General features: G+C 34.2%; 1 protein-coding gene across 1 annotated transcript; it reads left to right on the top strand.

Annotated features, from left to right (window-relative positions):
• Positions 1-66: 66 nt before the first annotated feature.
• Positions 67-15398, top strand: Ppa (F-box and leucine rich repeat protein partner of paired). Its single transcript, XM_087404907.1, has one exon. The coding sequence runs from the start codon at positions 212-214 to the stop codon at positions 1784-1786; it is 1575 nt and encodes a 524-aa protein (XP_087261033.1). The 5' UTR covers positions 67-211; the 3' UTR covers positions 1787-15398.
• The last annotated feature ends 2994 nt before the right edge of the window (positions 15399-18392 follow it).

Raw genomic sequence — 18392 nt, 5'->3', positions numbered from 1 at the left:
AGGACACGACGACGAGCGCTCGACGGTCGCTCGCTCGTCGTCGGTTGCCGCGGCGGAGTCGTTGCGCGTGAGGCTTCGCCGCGCGGCAGCTGCGGCGGAAGCGTCAGCGGCGGCATTGGCAGCCTCGGTCGCTGCGGCAACAGCGACCGGCTCGGGGTCGCAGGACGACGAGCACGACGACGACGACGACGAGGACGATAGCGACGACGATATGGAGGAGAGCCACCTGCTGATGACTGAACTTCCTTCGCCGTTAACGCCGAGCGCTGGTCGCGGCGGTACAACTTTGCTTCATCGTCCGGGCCATTACTACCACCTGCATCAGCCACACCTGGCGATACCGACGTCGCAGAATCAGGCGATTCTTCAGCACAATTCCGGCGGCGGCACGGCGCCGCATTACGGCACCGACGGCAATGGCGCCTGTGGTGGTGGCGGCGGCACCGCGGGAGGCGGCGCGACCGCTGCCACCGCCGCCGCCGCCGCCGCTGCTGGTCTACCGGCCTATACCATCAGCCAGGGTGGCATCTCCTCGCGGCATCAGCTGCACCCGCATCAGGTGCATCAACGCGGCACCGCGGTAACGCACGGTCAACCCGCCGCGAGCACCCACGTGTCCTCCTTGTATCCTGAGATTCTGGCACTCATCTTCAGCTACCTGGACGTACGCGACAAGGGACGAGCCGCTCAAGTATGCACCGCGTGGCGCGACGCTGCCTACTATCGCTCGGTTTGGCGAGGAGTCGAAGCGCGATTGCATCTCAGAAAACAGGCGCCAGCGTTATTCGCCAGCTTGGTAAGACGCGGCGTGAAGAAGGTACAGGTATTGTCATTGCGACGCGGCCTCAGCGACGTACTAAAGGGCGTGCCGAATCTCGAGGCACTCAACTTGTCCGGTTGCTACAACATTACCGACTCCGGTATCACGAACGCTTTTTGCCAGGAGTACCCGTCCCTCATCGAGCTCAACCTATCGCTTTGCAAGCAAGTGACGGACACCTCCCTCAGCAGGATAGCACAGTTCCTGAAGAATCTCGAGCATCTTGAATTAGGTGGTTGCTGTAACATCACCAACACCGGTTTATTGCTGATCGCATGGGGCCTGAAGAAACTCAAGCGACTGGACCTACGAAGTTGCTGGCACGTTTCTGACTTGGGCATTGCTCATTTGGCTGGATTGAATCGCGAGACTGCCGACGGTAATCTCGCCTTGGAGCACCTGAGTTTGCAGGACTGCCAACGATTGAGCGACGAGGCGCTTAGGCACGTGTCGCTCGGCCTCACCACCCTCAAGTCCATCAACCTGTCTTTCTGCGTGTGTATCACCGATTCCGGCGTCAAACACTTGGCCAGGATGTCGAGTCTACGCGAGTTAAATCTACGCTCGTGCGACAACATCTCCGACATCGGCATGGCGTACTTGGCCGAGGGCGGCAGTCGCATCACATCGCTCGACGTATCGTTCTGCGACAAAATCGGCGATCAAGCACTCGTGCACATCTCTCAGGGTCTGTTCAACCTAAAGTCCCTGTCACTATCCGCCTGCCAGATCAGCGACGAAGGTATCTGCAAGATCGCCAAGACCCTACACGACCTCGAGACCCTCAACATCGGCCAGTGCAGCCGGCTCACTGATCGGGGTCTGCACACCGTCGCCGAGAGCATGAAGAATCTCAAGTGCATCGACCTGTACGGCTGCACGAAAATCACCACCAGCGGCCTCGAGCGGATCATGAAGCTGCCACAGCTCAGTACGTTAAATCTTGGTCTGTGGCACGTGCGGTGATGGCTTTTTCCGTGGCTAAGTGCTCTGGACGAACGCTGTCAACGTTACCGTCATCGTCATTGGCATCGTCATCGTTACCAAGGCGACGACGACTCCTCGCAGCGATCCAAGGATAACTTCGCGCGCATGTTCCTGCCGCAGGCGGTAAGTCCGTTTCTGTCGCTCGGCGCACGAAGTCGCCCGAGCGCCCTCGACATCGGTATCTACGACGTCGTCGGCGAATAGCGTAAATAGCGAATTTAGCTCGTTTCTCCGCCCGAGACAGGAATTCCCCCCCTCTCTCTCTCTCTCTCTCTCTCTCTCTCGAGGGGGGGAACAACCGCTGGTTCTCGAGGGGCACTGTTTTTCAAGATTGGCCCAATTTTTACTCTTTAGAGTAAGATTCTATTTCAAAGAATTAGAGAGTTTATTTTTGTACTTTCAACATATGACAAAATAAACTCGAAATAATAATTAATTCGAGTTTAATTTGTCATATGTTGAAAGTACGAAAATAAACTCTCTAATTCTTTCTTTAATTCGAATCTTTAATTTAAAAATGTTATATGTCGATTGCCAACCGCGTGTCGTTGATCGTAGTCTTGTGGAAGTAACGAGCGAGAAAATCCCAGACGCGACGTTCGTTTCCTTTTTTTTTTTCCCTAAATTTTCGAGAGTCGAGCGAACCGAGAATTGAATCGAGGCATTTGATACTCTACGTCGAATCCTTCGTTTAATTAATCTAGCGATCGTCTTCGACGCGCGATGAAGTTTGATCGGAAATGCGTATGTGTTCGAAACGGTCGCTTTTTTTTCTTTTTAGAAAAGAAAACGCTCTTCGAAGGGACGTAATGCCATTTGCCTGAAAAACGGTGCCCTGAAAAACAGGCTCAGTTTTCAATCTTTAAGAGTGAGATTCCTTCGGAATGACAATTTACTCTAAAAAAAAATTTTAGAGAGAACTCTTATACTGATTGCCATGTTTGCATTACATAACACATAGGGATTACCTTTGTCATGGCAAATTCGAACTCAGCGATGCAATAATGGTTTCAATCTTTAAATTAGTTTTTTTATCGCCATTTTTTTCTTGGAACACGCGAGTTTCAACAGAAATATTAGTAATAAAAATATGACGTAATGATTAAACGTCTGTGCATCCTGAACAAAAATTATGATATGTACTTTAAGAGTACATAATATACTTTTTTTTTATTAAATAAGTTGAATTAATTCGAACATAATAAATATTATTCATTCTTCGTTTGGATGTTTCGAATATAAAACGTGATTATATTGATAATAATTCACTTATTTTTAATTATGTACTGTTATCTGTAGTTAATGACTGTGAAGTGCAATATGAAGTAGCGACGCATTTTCAACAAGTTTTCTATTTCTATTAATGAAATTGATCAAAGACTAGGTCCAGAATACAATCTTCAGAATACAACTTGAAGTCACGGGTGCAGGTAAAGGCACTGGTGCAGATAAAGTCGGGTTTAGGTCACAGCACTAGCGAGGATCGCGGCGGCGTTACATTTGCTTATATAAACAACTTCTCTTACGGTTGCTGTTTTTCCAGACTTTCCAAAATATTTATAAGCAAATTCTAATGGAGTTTCTTGCTGTTGTAATCATACTTTGAATTATTTTTTTTTTTTCTGATATACATCGATCATAACTTAATTGATCTATTTGTTCTTTAGTATGTTTTATTGTAAATTTATTGTTTAGTTTAGAATTAAAATATGTCATTATATTTATCTTTTTCCCCTATCTTAGTTTTATCATATATTAAATCAACCTTTATTAAACTTTGATTTAATGACAGCTAATTTTGGGTATTCGGTATGGAGAGCGAATTGATTGCTATTCCTCGAGGTTTTTCCTACTAGTTGTATATCTAGTAGTCATATTCTTTATAGTGAATGACTTAATTTTTAAAATGGTATTGCAATAGTTCTACACTAATTATTAGTTTTCACGAGATGGAAGTTTGGAAACGGATTGAGTCAGATGCTCGCCGTTGCAGGGAAGTTTGGGTGCAGGTCATGAACGTCGCGACGCACATGCAGATGGAGACGAGGGGATATCAAATATCCGCGGGTTAAACTCTGCGAAATTGTAATACGTTTTAACAAGACGTTTTAAAAATCGAAGCGCTTGGATTATCTCATGTGAAATAGGAATAACAGGCGAAAAATTAATTATTTTAAACAAGAGGATTTAGGGGAATAAATGATGAAAAGGGGAACTCGCTTACTTTAATAACTCTGTCTAAATTTCCATGTTCTTGTGTGCGCGTTAATAAATAAATTCAGGTGAAAGATCGCTTGAACAATCAGAGCGATTTCTATGCTCAAATCAGAATCATTTAATAACTCAGATTTATCTTCTTGAAAATTATTTACTTTAGTGACAGACTTTTGTACTGTTTTTAATAGACTTTTAATAAAAGTCTATTCATATATTTTTAGGAGCTATTCGTTTATTTTTGCCAGTGAATCATGTTTTCGGTCAATAACTCGTAGAGATTGATTTTTTCCAGCAGCTCTGCTTATTTGCAATCTCCGAAGCATTCTAGTAATTCATCTCTGTTACTAGGATGATTCCTGCATTTCTTCAGAATTTGTATTTTTTTGTACAATGAAAGGTCGCATTACAGCAACTGGAAATTTTTTTTTGTATTCACATTTTAAATGGAAGAATGAACAGAGTGTATACATACAAAGAATAAAATAAAATAATAAAAATTTTAACAAAGAAATTTAAATTTTTATATTATATATTCATAACAGAAGTTAGACTTGTTAAGAATTTTGTTGAAAGTTACAGATATAATATACAGATGTAACAAAAACCCTTCTTTAAAGAAGAAAATCCTCAAAGTGAAGACATTAGTATACACTAGTTGAGTTTGTAATGAGAAAGTTTACAGCATCATTGAGTAAAGAAGATTGATTTTTACACCCACAATATATCGAATGTGAATAATTTTCTTTAGTGATTCTCATCATACTTGAAAGAGCCCCAACTGTCCTCTTCTGATTTTGATGAGGGAAGAACGGTTGGGACCTTTATTATCATTTTGTTCTTCAGATAAAAATAAAAAATATGTATTTTTTTTATACGTGCTCTAACTCACTTTTAAAGGATAAAACACCTGTCTGAAAAAAAATGTTTTTTTTCCTCGAAACAAATATCGTTGAAACTGTAAGAGATACAAAAAACTTTTTGAAATGAAAGTTAAATGATTTCATAAGTACTTTGATATTATTAAGTACTATTAATATTATTAATTAATTATAAAATTTTTTTATTTATCCTCATCACTTTTTAAAATTTTGATTTTGGTTTTGATATAAAAAAGGTTACGTTGTGACCGTTTTCAACCAAAATATTATTATTATTATATATTTGCTTACATAAAACTTACGGTCCCCACCCTATTTTATCTCCAATAGGAAAGGAAAAGCTGAAGGAATAATCTACCTGGAATCTTATCCAAACTATGACTTCTGGAATCGATCCTCTCAAATTATTACTGGCCTCCGAATGTCCTTGGTATCCTTTGAAGTTGTCTCAAGAATGTCTTTGAATATTTATGCCGCTATAGTGACTTTGTTATCATAGCGATAAATATGGGAAGTGGGTAATCTTTTATTTCGTATAAAACAATTATATATATATATATATATATATATATATATATATATATATATAAAAGCCCGGTCATTTGAAGGGGAGGTAGGATTTCTAAAATGTTGCAGATTTTTATTGAAAGTGTCAAGATTGAATGTTGTTGCAATCGATACTTAATACCCTTATTCCAAAATAGGCGAACTCCCCCAGAAAGATGCAAAGGATCGCCATACTGGGTCAAAGTAGTAAATTTTTTTTGAAAAAATCAATAGCGACAAAGTTGAATTATTTAATTTTGATATCAATTGTCGAGAAATATCATTCCTATACCTTTTAGATGGTCACGAAAGCAGTCATACCTACCCAAACACGTACAATTTCCTTACTCCATGTAAAATAGTTTATATTTTTTGGTTTAAAACCAGCCATACTCACTGCAATCTCCTCACAGAGAAGCCTACTGCTTGAAAAGAGTTTGCGAGCGACCTCAAGTTTGTACAATGTTATGTTAATTTTACGAATTCCAGTAATGTACAACTTCCAAGAAAACACATTAGTGACTCTCTAAGAACTTTCACACAGACGTTTCACGAGGGAAGGGAGGGGGATGACATTTCCTTATTGAAGGAAGGATATATAGTGTGTAGCAAATTAATGGAATGGGAGATATTGAGTATCTCAGTTTCTCAGCTCTATTAGATTCTGTTAAAAATTAAATTATTTTGAATAGTAGTAACGTTATTCCAGTTATCAACTAACAATGTCAATGACCCTATTGGGACACACATTAGTAATAATTCGATTGTTATTAGTATAAAAATCGTATTTAGAGATAAGATAATATTTTGTAGATAATATTCTATATGCAAATTAAATGACAGTATGATGTAGAGACAGTAATAAGCCCATGGAACAAATCTTTGAGAGACACGAGTTCAAGACACATTACCATTTCTATCATTTTATGGTACTTTTTTTATGAACGATTTTATCCACAATAAATTCCATCTAGAAGTTGCCAAATCATCATCTTTAAAGCAATTTAAATAGACATCTTTTAAAACTTTTATTGGATCTTTCCAAAAGTAATTATAAAAACCGATTAATAATAGTTGTGCCATTTTTTTTAGGAGTTATTATTTATGAATGTTTTGACCTTCTTACCCTTAAGTGATCTAAGAAGTATTCAATTAAGTCACTATTAATGACGAATGTAGTTAGAGGAGTTCCAAAGATGATCCATCAGATAGGATAATATCTATTGATAATTGATTTAACAATACCTCTCTGAAGGTTCTACTACCCTGTATATCTGGAATAAAATGGTATATTTATTAATCTAAAACCATTAACATTTATCTGATTTAACAGAGGAACAATTTTACTTGAAAAATAAACTCTATTATCTATATGCATTTTTTTAGAAAATTTGGTCAAAAACTTTCTTAAATATCCTGTCTATAAAAGTAGATAAATAGTCACACAATTCTTGAAATTGATAATTGTATTCTTGGATGATATCAATATTCTTATTACCGGAGTTTTAATTTCTTTTTCAAAATCTATATCAAATTTAACATCTATAATCTCAGTTGTACAACCATTGCAAGTTAGCACAGCAATATTAAGTATGTTTTTGAAATGTTATTCTTTTTAAATCAACTATTCTTGTTATATTAATTAATAAAACCAATTGAAAATGTATTATACAATCTCTTCCGCCAGATGTAATTCCAGTTAAGTCTTGTTTGTTGATTGTTTCATATGAGTAGAAACTGTAGGTAAATGATTTATTATAGATGTATTTCTTTCTATGACGCTGAAGAGCTAGCGGTCACATCCGAAACACCAGGGATGAATAGTAGTGCAGGGCCCCCGATTATAAAAAATAGATTTTACAATGTATTTTTATAAACAATTTATTGAAAATAATAACGCACAATACACGGTGATAAAAAGACAAGAATTCAAAATATTGAAAATAATAATAAAAAAAACATTTAAAAATATGTACATAATATAAACAATATAAAAATGTTAATATTACTTCCACATGCATGGTGCTAGACTTTCAAAAAAAATTCTGTAATATAGTGGACATGGAGAAACCAAAACGCTTTATATTTTTCAATATCAACCCCTATTATTTATTAAAAAATTGTTAAACAAATAGCGTTCAAGTTGATCACACGCATGGTGCTAGACTTTCAAAAAATTCTATAATGTAGTCTGGGACATGAGGAAATTAAAAAATTAAAACGTTTCATATTTTTTAACATCAAACCCACATTGTTTATTAAAAAATTGTTAAACAAATATCGGCCAGATCAGTCACAGGTATACGTCATCAGTCGTACGTAATACACTTTCTAAAAAAATTGTAAAATGTAGTCATGTTTCCTTAATCTTTGAGCTAAATATGTAGGACATAAATTATCTTTTAAAAAAGAAATTAAAATAATTCTCTACATTTTTCATTTTATTTCTCAATATTTTTATAATTTTCCGATTATTTGTCTTCATTATATCAAGAAAATCCCTATGAATTTCATCTTGGACTATTTTGTTTATCTCTCTCTCTTTTTCTCTCTCGTCTAGATATTTGTAAATCTTATTCTCAAATTATAGAGGATACCTGTATTAGAATTCCTTATTAATGAGCAACAGATAAAATCATAGACTTTATTGTATAAATGATTTCGACTAGATCTAGTAGATTTGATATGTTCCTTCTTATTTGAACAATTTTGTTATTTCGGGATTATTCACTGCTTCTGATTGTAAATACTTAAATGCTAGATCTTTGAAATACAAACCAATAGAAAACAGACTTCTTATATTTAGGGAATAAATATCTTCAAATAATTTTGATAGATCTGATTCTTTGGATATAGGCTCTTAATTGGTTTATTGATATTATTTTTCTATATAATTCAGGTTCCACTCTCTTCACTATCAAAAATATACCTAATCATATTGGGATTTTATCATCATTACTTCTAACATAATGTGAAAAGTAAGTAGAAAGCGTTATTCCACCAAAATCTAATGAATAAAAAAGGAACTATTCCCAATCCAGAATATGATCTTTTTCATTAAGAACTTTTTGTCTCTGCAGATAATTTAATATATGGAATTGATTTATAATAAAAGCATTATCAGGAGTATAATCGAATTTCGCTTGGGATTCAGTAATTGTATTAATAGTTGATAAAGATGTCATTATTGAGCAAATGCCATCATTAATATCTGAAATCATTCTGTATATCTTCTTTGTCGCTGAACTAATTGCTTCTCCATCAAAATATCTTATTTTTTCGAATTCACAAAATCTGATTGAAAACCATGTTTCAAACAATTTTAATGATAAATTAACTTGTTTGAGTAGGAAAGATAAATCTTTTAAATACTTATTCCTCATTGATAATTTGTTGCAATTTTTGGTTTTTTATATCTTATCATTACTACTTGATTATCTCCTTGACACATGTCTATATCTAATCTATTTCTTTCAGTAGCTTTTATCAAGCGTATTGTTATTATTATCCACAACTTTTGACGCATTCCTTCCATTCCACCTAGGTGATTTTTATCTGAAGACACTGATAGTGTCTCGGCGCTAAGCCAAGGCACAGCAACAATTAAAAATATTCAATAATTGGATTTAATTTCTCATAATCTAGTGGAAAAAAATCTAGAATTGTTAAAAACATTTGCTTGTAAAGACCAATAATGATTTGTACTAAAGAGCTGTTTAAAGTTAAACATTTGATCCATTATTTTTCCAAAATACCAAACTAAAGCATGTCGAAATTTGAGATTCCATTTACTCAGATCTAAATTAAATATTTCTTAAGTCTTCCTTGATACCTTGCAGTATCTCTTAATCTCCTCATGTGTTGAATTTCCCCATCTGTCAATGTTTGTTCAGGTTATATATATATATTTCATTATTTGTTTTGCTATATTGCTTATCATAGAGGTTTTAACTTAATCTTTAAAAATATATTTGTTTGACAAATAATCTTTCAGAAGGCTTTAACTCTTGTTCTTTTCTACATAGTGTTGCTGTAAAGTGAAATGAATCAAAATAATTAATTGTCAATATCAAAGATCTTGTTTTTTAATTCATTTTCATCTCCTTGTAAAAATCTCTCAATGACTAACTAGCTTAAGAGGAACTTTAAGGAAAGGCTTGTTCTTTCCATATAGATTCTTCAAAAGAGTAAACCACTGAATTGTCTCTAGTTCTGATATTATCATATCTCAGATTTTTTATTTATGAGTTTTAAATGCCAACCCTGTCAATGTCATAAGCTTTAAGGGATTATATCTGAGTGAACGCCTGAAAACGTATAATTTTGGGATAATTTTGGGATTTTTTTGTAATTCAATAAAATAGGTGGAAATTCGCGCGGTTTGAAGATCTTTAATGTATATGATAATAGTAATACCGGTATAATATCGGTATTACCGAAATATTATGCGTATACCGGTATTATGAAAATTTCGATTGAATATCGGTATTTGACGTTCAATACCGGTATTTGATCTCGATTTTTCATATACCCTTATTATTGAATAAAGGTATGGTTGATACCGGTATATAGTTAATAAAAGTATTTCAGTTTTTAGTTCCCTTGAAAATTTCAAGAAATAAGCTTCTCTGTGAGGAGATTGCAACGAGTATGGCTGGTTACGGCATTGATTTTTCTTTATTTATTAGTATTTCGTAAATTATGATTTGTGCAAACAAAATATTTTTTCAAAATGTATCAGACAATTCGATTTATTTTTATAACGTGAGAAAGAGCGAACACATACATATTATTACGTAGTTTTACATTTTGAAATATTTGAGAGTGGAATAGAAGAACTATTTAAAGGAACCTCTGAATTAATACAAAACGAAAGATATCTTAATTTCGGTTAATATTACACTTAATTGTACAGGATTGGATTAAAAATTGAAATGTAGATGAAATTTGGACTCTTGGCAAGACTTAAAATAGAGAAGAGTAAAATTCTAAGTTAAAATAGACTTGAAATATCGAACATGCAAAGCTCGCGGAGTTCGAAATAGAACTAGGATTTAGAACGACTGAACGCGGTTAAAGGCATGCACATGATAATTCGCATTTATTCGATAATGTAATTTCATTCGCGACACTGTAAGTACTGGAAACATATTCGAAAAAAATTCGACCTTCGCATATATTTTTATCGGGCTTAGCATAGAAAGATTCAAGATTACTGCAATTATCGCTACGTGCTAAGAGCTATGTGCTTTTTTGCATTGTGGCATGTCCTTGGTCTGTTCCGCGCTTCTTAATCTGCATAATTTGCATATTTGACGTAATAGTACATCTATCGGGTGTGATTTAAATTTCACGATCTACAAGCAATCATTATAATTATAAAAGTCGAGAAATACAACATTTTCTAGCTTTTTAAATGTTTGCGGCATGTCATGTATTTTCTGTTAATGGAAGACATTTATATTATGATATATACTGAAAAAATACAGTTATGTAATATGGGATGTACTATACTGTGTCATCGGCGAATAACACCCTAATGCTCGTAAAAATCGCTAAAAGCATTTTTAAACGTGCCAGGGATTAAGCAATATTACGTTTCGTTTTACGAGCCGCAGGGCACAAATTATACATATCTTCTGTTTTCGCAGAATAGAATGACTATTTTATATTTTTAGCAAAAATATTAAGTACTATTCGTTAAGTTTGTTTTATTTAATATAAAATTTTTAATATAAAAATATGGTAATATAACTTTTCTTTGTTTACATTGATTTAAAAAAAATTTTTTTTTTTTTTTTTGGTAAAGAAAGTTATTTACGAAAATTTAGTTTATTACTTACAAGAGAGGTTAGGCAATTCAAAAATTTTTAAAATTCTGGAACTTGGTGTGCAAGTAGAGTGATTTATCCGTAACACAATACTATTTTTTGTTTGTGCGGAATTTCAGTTTTAGAGACTAAAACACTCTTGAAAAAAATCGGTTTTTTTCTTTCGAAGAGCGAATATCGTCAAAACTATAAGGGATAGAAAAAAATTTCCAGATTAAAAATTGAATGGCTTCATAAGTACTACAGAACTATAATAAAAAAATTTTTTAAAATTAATTATTTATTGTATACCCCCACCACCACTCCTATTTTCAAAAATTTGTTAACTAAAATTAAAGATCATTTTACGCTGAAAACGATTATATGATAACGATTATATGAATTATGTTCCGAAAATCCATTTTTCAAATTTTATAAATGAAAACTTCTCTATTTGCGAGTCCTGTATTGGTTTCATGCCGCGTTGGCTGCGCGAAGTAGCGTTAAAGGCAAATACAATCCATCAGTACAGTATCAGTACAGCAACTTGAAATAAAAGCTTTTATATAACAATAATAACAATATTAGTAATAATAATAGTAATAAGTTAGTCAAATAGTTTGTCAAACTGCTTGCAAAACCAATCTCAAATATTTTTATAGTGTATAAAGGTATGCACAAAACACTTTGGACAGTTAAAAACATGAATAAAGAAATTATTATTTTTATAAAATATTGTGCATTTAATTTTGGTCTTAAGAACAGCTACAACATAATGCAACATAATGAAAAAAAAGATACTGTATCAACAGTAATTCCGCAATATATAAAAAATAGTTTTGTGTTCCAGATGAACTGCTATTTCCACGCAATGCTTTAGAATTTTCTGAATTTTTGCCTAACTTCTCTGTTAAATGCCTGGGCGTACGTCATGTCGCATCATGGCAGAAAAAAATCGGAATCAGTAATGTCCATGATAACGAAGCCTCTGGAATTTTAAAAGGAAATAAATATGCAAAACAGTACTGACAACTGTATGTGTGAAAGATAAAACTCTCAAATTAATTAAAATAACCGCAGTGACGTAGGTATATGAATCATAATACCTGCAACATATATATATACACTATTTGTTATTTTATTTAACTACTTTACAAACCGCATGATAAGATAGTGCGTGGAACTCTATTTTAATATTAAATTGTGCAGAGCAATATTGATAATCTTGTTAAACATTCCGATTTACATTTTCAATAATACGGATGTGTTTGACTCCTGACTATTAATATACATTAATAATATAATCTTTTTTTTGTACATATTTTGTAATTTAATTATACATTGCGAGAGACTACAAAACTGTAGAGTTCTCTAAATTATGGATTGTAATTAGTACAGTAATGGAATTCTTCATAAAAAGGTTGAAAACAAAAATACTCGTCACATCATGCACAACGCATAAAAGCGGCCCTTCCATAAATACTACATTTGGATACATGCTTTTCCATTTTTGAAATAACAGAAATCTACAAAGTTCGGAAATTCGCCGGGATGCGTTGTTAGCCGCTTTTAAACCAAGCATATTGGAAGAGATTTTTTAATCTAGACGAAGAAAATTGGTTATGGGTTAATGATTAGTTTAATTATGTCATTACGCGAGTATAAATTGATATCTTTTTCTTGAAGAATTACATTATCGGAAAACATTCGCACAAAATTCTTCTAAATCCTAAAACCAAACACAGCTAAAGGTTGTTAGTTAATTTAGTATAAAATTATATTTAAAAAAATAATAAAACTGATAGCAGTTTTTATCTTAAAATCTAATAATATTATCATTAATTCGATAATATACCTTTTTTTTTAATAGTAAAATTATTTTTGGTAGTAGGTACAGCTTTGTTAATGTAACATATTTTATCATTTAATAAATCAATTCTTTATTATCTATTTACACTATAACAGTAAATATATATATATTATCTTTAAGTTTTATTCAAACTTTAGTTTTTAATTTACAATGAATTAAAGAAATGCGCACTTTTTGTTGCAGCACATTCTAACTCTGATTCGTCTTTTACTAATATTAGCTATAATTTTTTGCTGTTGATGAAACATATAGTTTAATTATATAAAGTTAATCGCTATTAAATTGCAATTAATTTTAAATAATTGAACTATTTGTTTTATCAACAATCGTGATTTTATGTGAGACATCAAATTCTTTCGTGCGAGCACGTTCTTCTGCATTTATATCATCGATTAATTATAAATCATGACGCAATAGAGAATTATTGTTTATGTTCATTGAAATCAGATGTCAATGTGACTACGGTGGTGCGCAGAGAATGATTTGCAATTTTTGATATTTGCCGTCTCCGCGACAATCGTATTTACAAAAAATCTACAAAAAAATTTTCTTTTACTTTCAATTTGTGAGTATTCAATTATTGCGACCTACTGTTTTTAACTCACTTAGCTCGATGTTGTGGAAAATCTCTTGGGAAAACCTTCATTATGTAGTTCATCCGATATATTGAGCAATGTATTTTTCATCAACATCAATTATTTCATAACTTCTTTTTCAAATACTGAAAAATAGATTTACAATTTTCTATATAAAATTTAAAATTTACGTTTTATTGTCCATATTTATTTTAGTATACGAGTTATTTCTTACGAGTATTGCCGATTCCTTTTTTTCTAAATATCTATTAGAGAATAGACATCTATTGGAAGATAGATGGTCTTTTTGATTTTCTCTTTTTTTGAAATTAGATTTCAATATATATTCATTTTATTTATCATGTAATACATTATATATAATATTATTCAAAGTGTAAGCTATTAATTTAACTCTTGTTACGAATCGAAAGGAACAATCGGAACGATCTCTCACCGATTTTGATGAGCTTTGGATATATTATAGAGCAAAATATTAAACCTGTATTTTTTCTAACTGCTTATCTCTATAAGGTTTAAGGAATAAAACACCCCTTCGAAAATAATTAATCTTTTTGTTTTCAGGGAATATCTTCGAAACTATGCCGCATATGAAAAAATGTTTTATACAAAACGTGTTATAGACTTGTAGGATACTGCCAAGAATGGTGATTATAACGAGTAGTTGGAAATAAGGAAATTAACTCCTTCCGTTGCTGGATGCTCCACTCGTCATTGTGTCGGCTCTTTCCAATTAAAATTAGGCTCTTTACGGTCAAAGAAGAATTGTAATTTATTGTTGCACAGCTTTACAAGGCACAAGAAGTAGACCGCGTGTCCGTTATAATTCGAAAATTTCTTTGTCGTTTAGAATAAATAAAATCGACCGCTATTATTGATTTTCGGAGCTAGAATGTTCTCCAGATCGTTGATCGTTAATGCTCCGCGTCGGCTATCCTCATTTCGCGATTCTTCGAAATGGCTCGAAATTCGATGAATTGGTCCGAGAATTGTCGACTGATTTCTGAAAAGAAGCGATGCATTTAATATAATACGTTATATTTTAATGCGAATAAACCAAATAAGGCTTGAATATTCTTACTTACAATTGGTATTTATTACATTACGATTTCAATAAAATCATTTATTATTTTATAAAAAATTTTACAGTATTTTAGACTCTGTGTGTTATATTATAGTGTGTTTACTTTTTAAACAATCAAATTTTTTTTATCTTATTCCCCTCTCCCACTCATCAGATTGCAAAATTTAAGAAATTTTTTAGAAGAATTAAAGAGCATCGAATGCCGAATTCATTCAGCTATAATAATGTTATGGTTCCATGATTCAATTTTTCAGAATAGATATGATAATCGTATTACAGATGCATCTCATTCAGACATCTCGGTACCAATTTTAAGCGAGCAACAAATTTTTTTTACTAATACTTCATTTTTGTTCCGTCAGCTCACCGAGTTTTTCGTTATTATTTATACTTATTTCATAGATAATAGATTCAAAACTAGAATATTTCGACAGTAATAAATTCTTATGTTATTTTAAAGTAGATTGGCTTTGTTATATATATATTATTTCGCTAACTTAATTTTTAGCGGAACATCGTTTAAAAAAAAACTGGCAGAGCAAAATTTTGTTTTGGGCAATTTTTTTTAGCCACAAATAAGCAATAAATAAAAATATTAATTAGAACTGATTCTGCTCACTTTGTTCCACTAACTTAAACGTGTGTCTTTTTGAGAGTTAATGCCTTGGATTTACTCTTTGATATACAGCATTTCAGAAATAATCTTTTTAATTAATAGTAATTTTTTTCAATATCTAATTCAATATCTATTCAAATTCTAATAGAATTGGTTCTCTCCCAATCAAAAGTAAATTATTAGATATCAGTAAATAAGATCTAGCATTTTTTTCTCGTAGAGAAAACCTTTATATCTATTATTTATTATTTAATTTATTTTTTAAAAATATGTGATTGAATATGTTTTATTTGAAAGTACCCTAATAACAAAATTCATTGGCGTAATATTGGCTCAATTTATACATATCAATATTTAACCAATATATCATCAAATTTTGTTACTAGACTCTAGGGGATCTGATCCGGAGAAATATTCAGGGACAGGTACATCATACGAAAAGCTACGCTTTCGCTACCCGTTAAAACTATTGTTCCGCGATTCAATTAACAATACGGAAACTATTAACATTAATGTTAAACAAAGATAAGATAAATCCAAGGCGTCATTAGTGAAGACATCTGAGCGACGTTTCCGACGCAACCTATATAAGTCTTGTGATGTTCTTACATGCCTCCACTGGCCGGAAACCTCTACGGCGACTATCAAATATGTCCAGAGCCGATAAGCGCTTGACTAAAATTTTATGGAAATGCCTTATAATAACAGATCCTATACTGAGAGATCGGTATTTCGAGGGCCCAGGGTATTCCTCCATTTTATATATTTACTTAGATTTAATCTTAAACTTAGATGAAATCGTTGTCGTTGTTGGTGATTTAATTGATAATTCGATTCACCACGCGTTGCGAGTAGTATAGAATAGGAGTATAGAATAGGATAGTTATGTTTTCTTTTTTTGCAACCGGTAAATAAAAAATCTCCTTTATACAGGGTGCGGCAGCATAACTTCCTTTTTTCAAAACTTAATAAAACCCATTGTATGAATCAGAACATTTTAATTTTTTTTTATAATGTAGGCGCATACCTAAAGTTTTGTTTTATATAGTTTTGAAGATCAAATCAGATAGGTGACGTCCCCCATTCTCCATACATTGAGTAAACCGATTTCTGGCGTTTGTCATGACTCTTGCCAGCATAGCAAGCATTATGTTGGCAATTTCTTCCTGGATGTTGGTCTTCAAATCTTGTAGGGTACTTGGACGGTTCACATAAACACGGGATTTCAAAAAACCCCATAGAAAAAAATCACAAGGGGTCAAATCGGGAGAGCGGGCCGGCCACTCCAAATCGCCCCTAATTGAGATGAGGCGCTCTGGGAAGTGTTCCCTCAACACAGCCATCGATGCTCTTGAAGTGTGTGCCGTTGCACCGTCTTGTTGGAACCAAATGTCCCCTAAGTCCAACTCATCTAGCCGTGGAAAAAAAAATTCCTGTAACATGTTTAAATACTGTCACTGCGACTTCATTCTCCTCAAAGAACCAGGGACCAATAATTCCAACTGAGGAAATTGCACACCACACTGTAACTTTAGGTGAATGCAAAGGCCTTTGATGCAATTCTCGAGGATTGGTGTCAGCCCAGTAGCGCATGTTTTGTTTGTTGACGGATTCACACAAATGAAAATGGGCTTCATCACTAAAAAAAACAATAGCGTCCTCAGAAACGACTTCAAGAAGAACCTCATACGCGTTCCTCCGAAAATTGAAGTCACGCTCAGAAAGTTCATGCGCAATCGCCATCTTGTAAGGATGGAAATGAAGATCATCATGAAGAATTCCCATAGAACGATCGGAAAGTCCAAGGGCAGACGCATGTTTGCGTGCAGAACGCTGTGATGATCGCAAAATTGAAGCTCTCACTGCCTCAATGTTTTCAGGTGATCTAATGGGCCGAGGTTAGATATTATGAGATTCCAGTTCTTCGTCTTGTCGCATTTGCAGTTTGTCTGAACGTAGTAACCCACGTAACAATTGATTTCCGATCCGGGACAGGGGCCAACGGGGCTAAATTAAAGCGATTCCGAAAGGCGCGCTGGGTTGCGATCACAGAACATCCGCTCGAAAAGTAGGCCTCGACGGCAAAAGCTCCTCACTGTTCCAACACATGATGGCGACTGAACTGTGTCGGGACAAAACTTTATACTCCCGCCTCTCGAACGAGACCACTAGCGCTCCGCTACGACATCAACCCACTGAATGGCGCGCATTTCAAAAAAGGAAGTTATGCTGCCGCACCCTGTATGTATTTGAATCGTTATCGTATCTTTCCTATAGCCTGGACCAAGGGGTCGATTGAGGATATGACCTGAATTGCTTCGCCCTTTAAGGTGGATTTCAAATAATGAAATTTTTGAATATCCGTAAAGACGTGTTAGAGTGAATCAGCGAATTGAATATATCGAAGAAATTGCGCCATTCCTGCGCTATGCCCCTGCAAAAGTAGGAAGATCAATTTTTGGCAATCTTATCAGGTTATTACCAGTCGTCGTTCTCCGCCATTGCAACAAGTCTTCTGATAGATCGACCAAGACTTATTGCACATAGTTATTGTTTTCATCAAATGTTGTTATTTTCTCTCCTGTTGCGTGCAATCTTACATGTTTGTTGAGATTATTGGGATTAAATTTGTGATGGCAAAAATGACATTTCAGAGGCTTGTAACCTATGTGTATCCTAATGTGGATTCGCAATCATATTTTCTCGAGTATATATTTTATTACAAAATATACATGTATCCGGCATCACACTTGGCAGTCTGTTCCACCAATCCTTCTTGAGTCTATCAAAGAAAGGCCGCTCTCATTGGTCGCACTCGAGAATGCTCTACACCTGCTCCTCGTAGTTAATAGCGCCAGTTAACAGCGCCAGTACTCCGATATCCTTATTCTACTCTATCAAAAACCACAATCTTGAACATTATTAATAACTAAGTTTATAGCTCTCAGAATCTTACGGAGCTTTAGTATCT

Source organism: Acromyrmex echinatior, chromosome 3 (genome assembly GCF_024713525.1).
Source record: "Acromyrmex echinatior isolate Ae372 chromosome 3, ASM2471352v2, whole genome shotgun sequence".
NCBI lineage: Eukaryota > Metazoa > Arthropoda > Insecta > Hymenoptera > Formicidae > Acromyrmex > Acromyrmex echinatior.
Note: the sequence above shows the minus strand (reverse complement) of the source record. Positions and strands in the feature narration are given on the sequence as shown.

Coding starts and splice junctions, on each gene's coding strand:
- Ppa (XM_087404907.1), top strand. CDS start 212: ATGGAGGAGAGCCACCTGCTGATGACTGAACTTCCTTCGCCGTTAACG.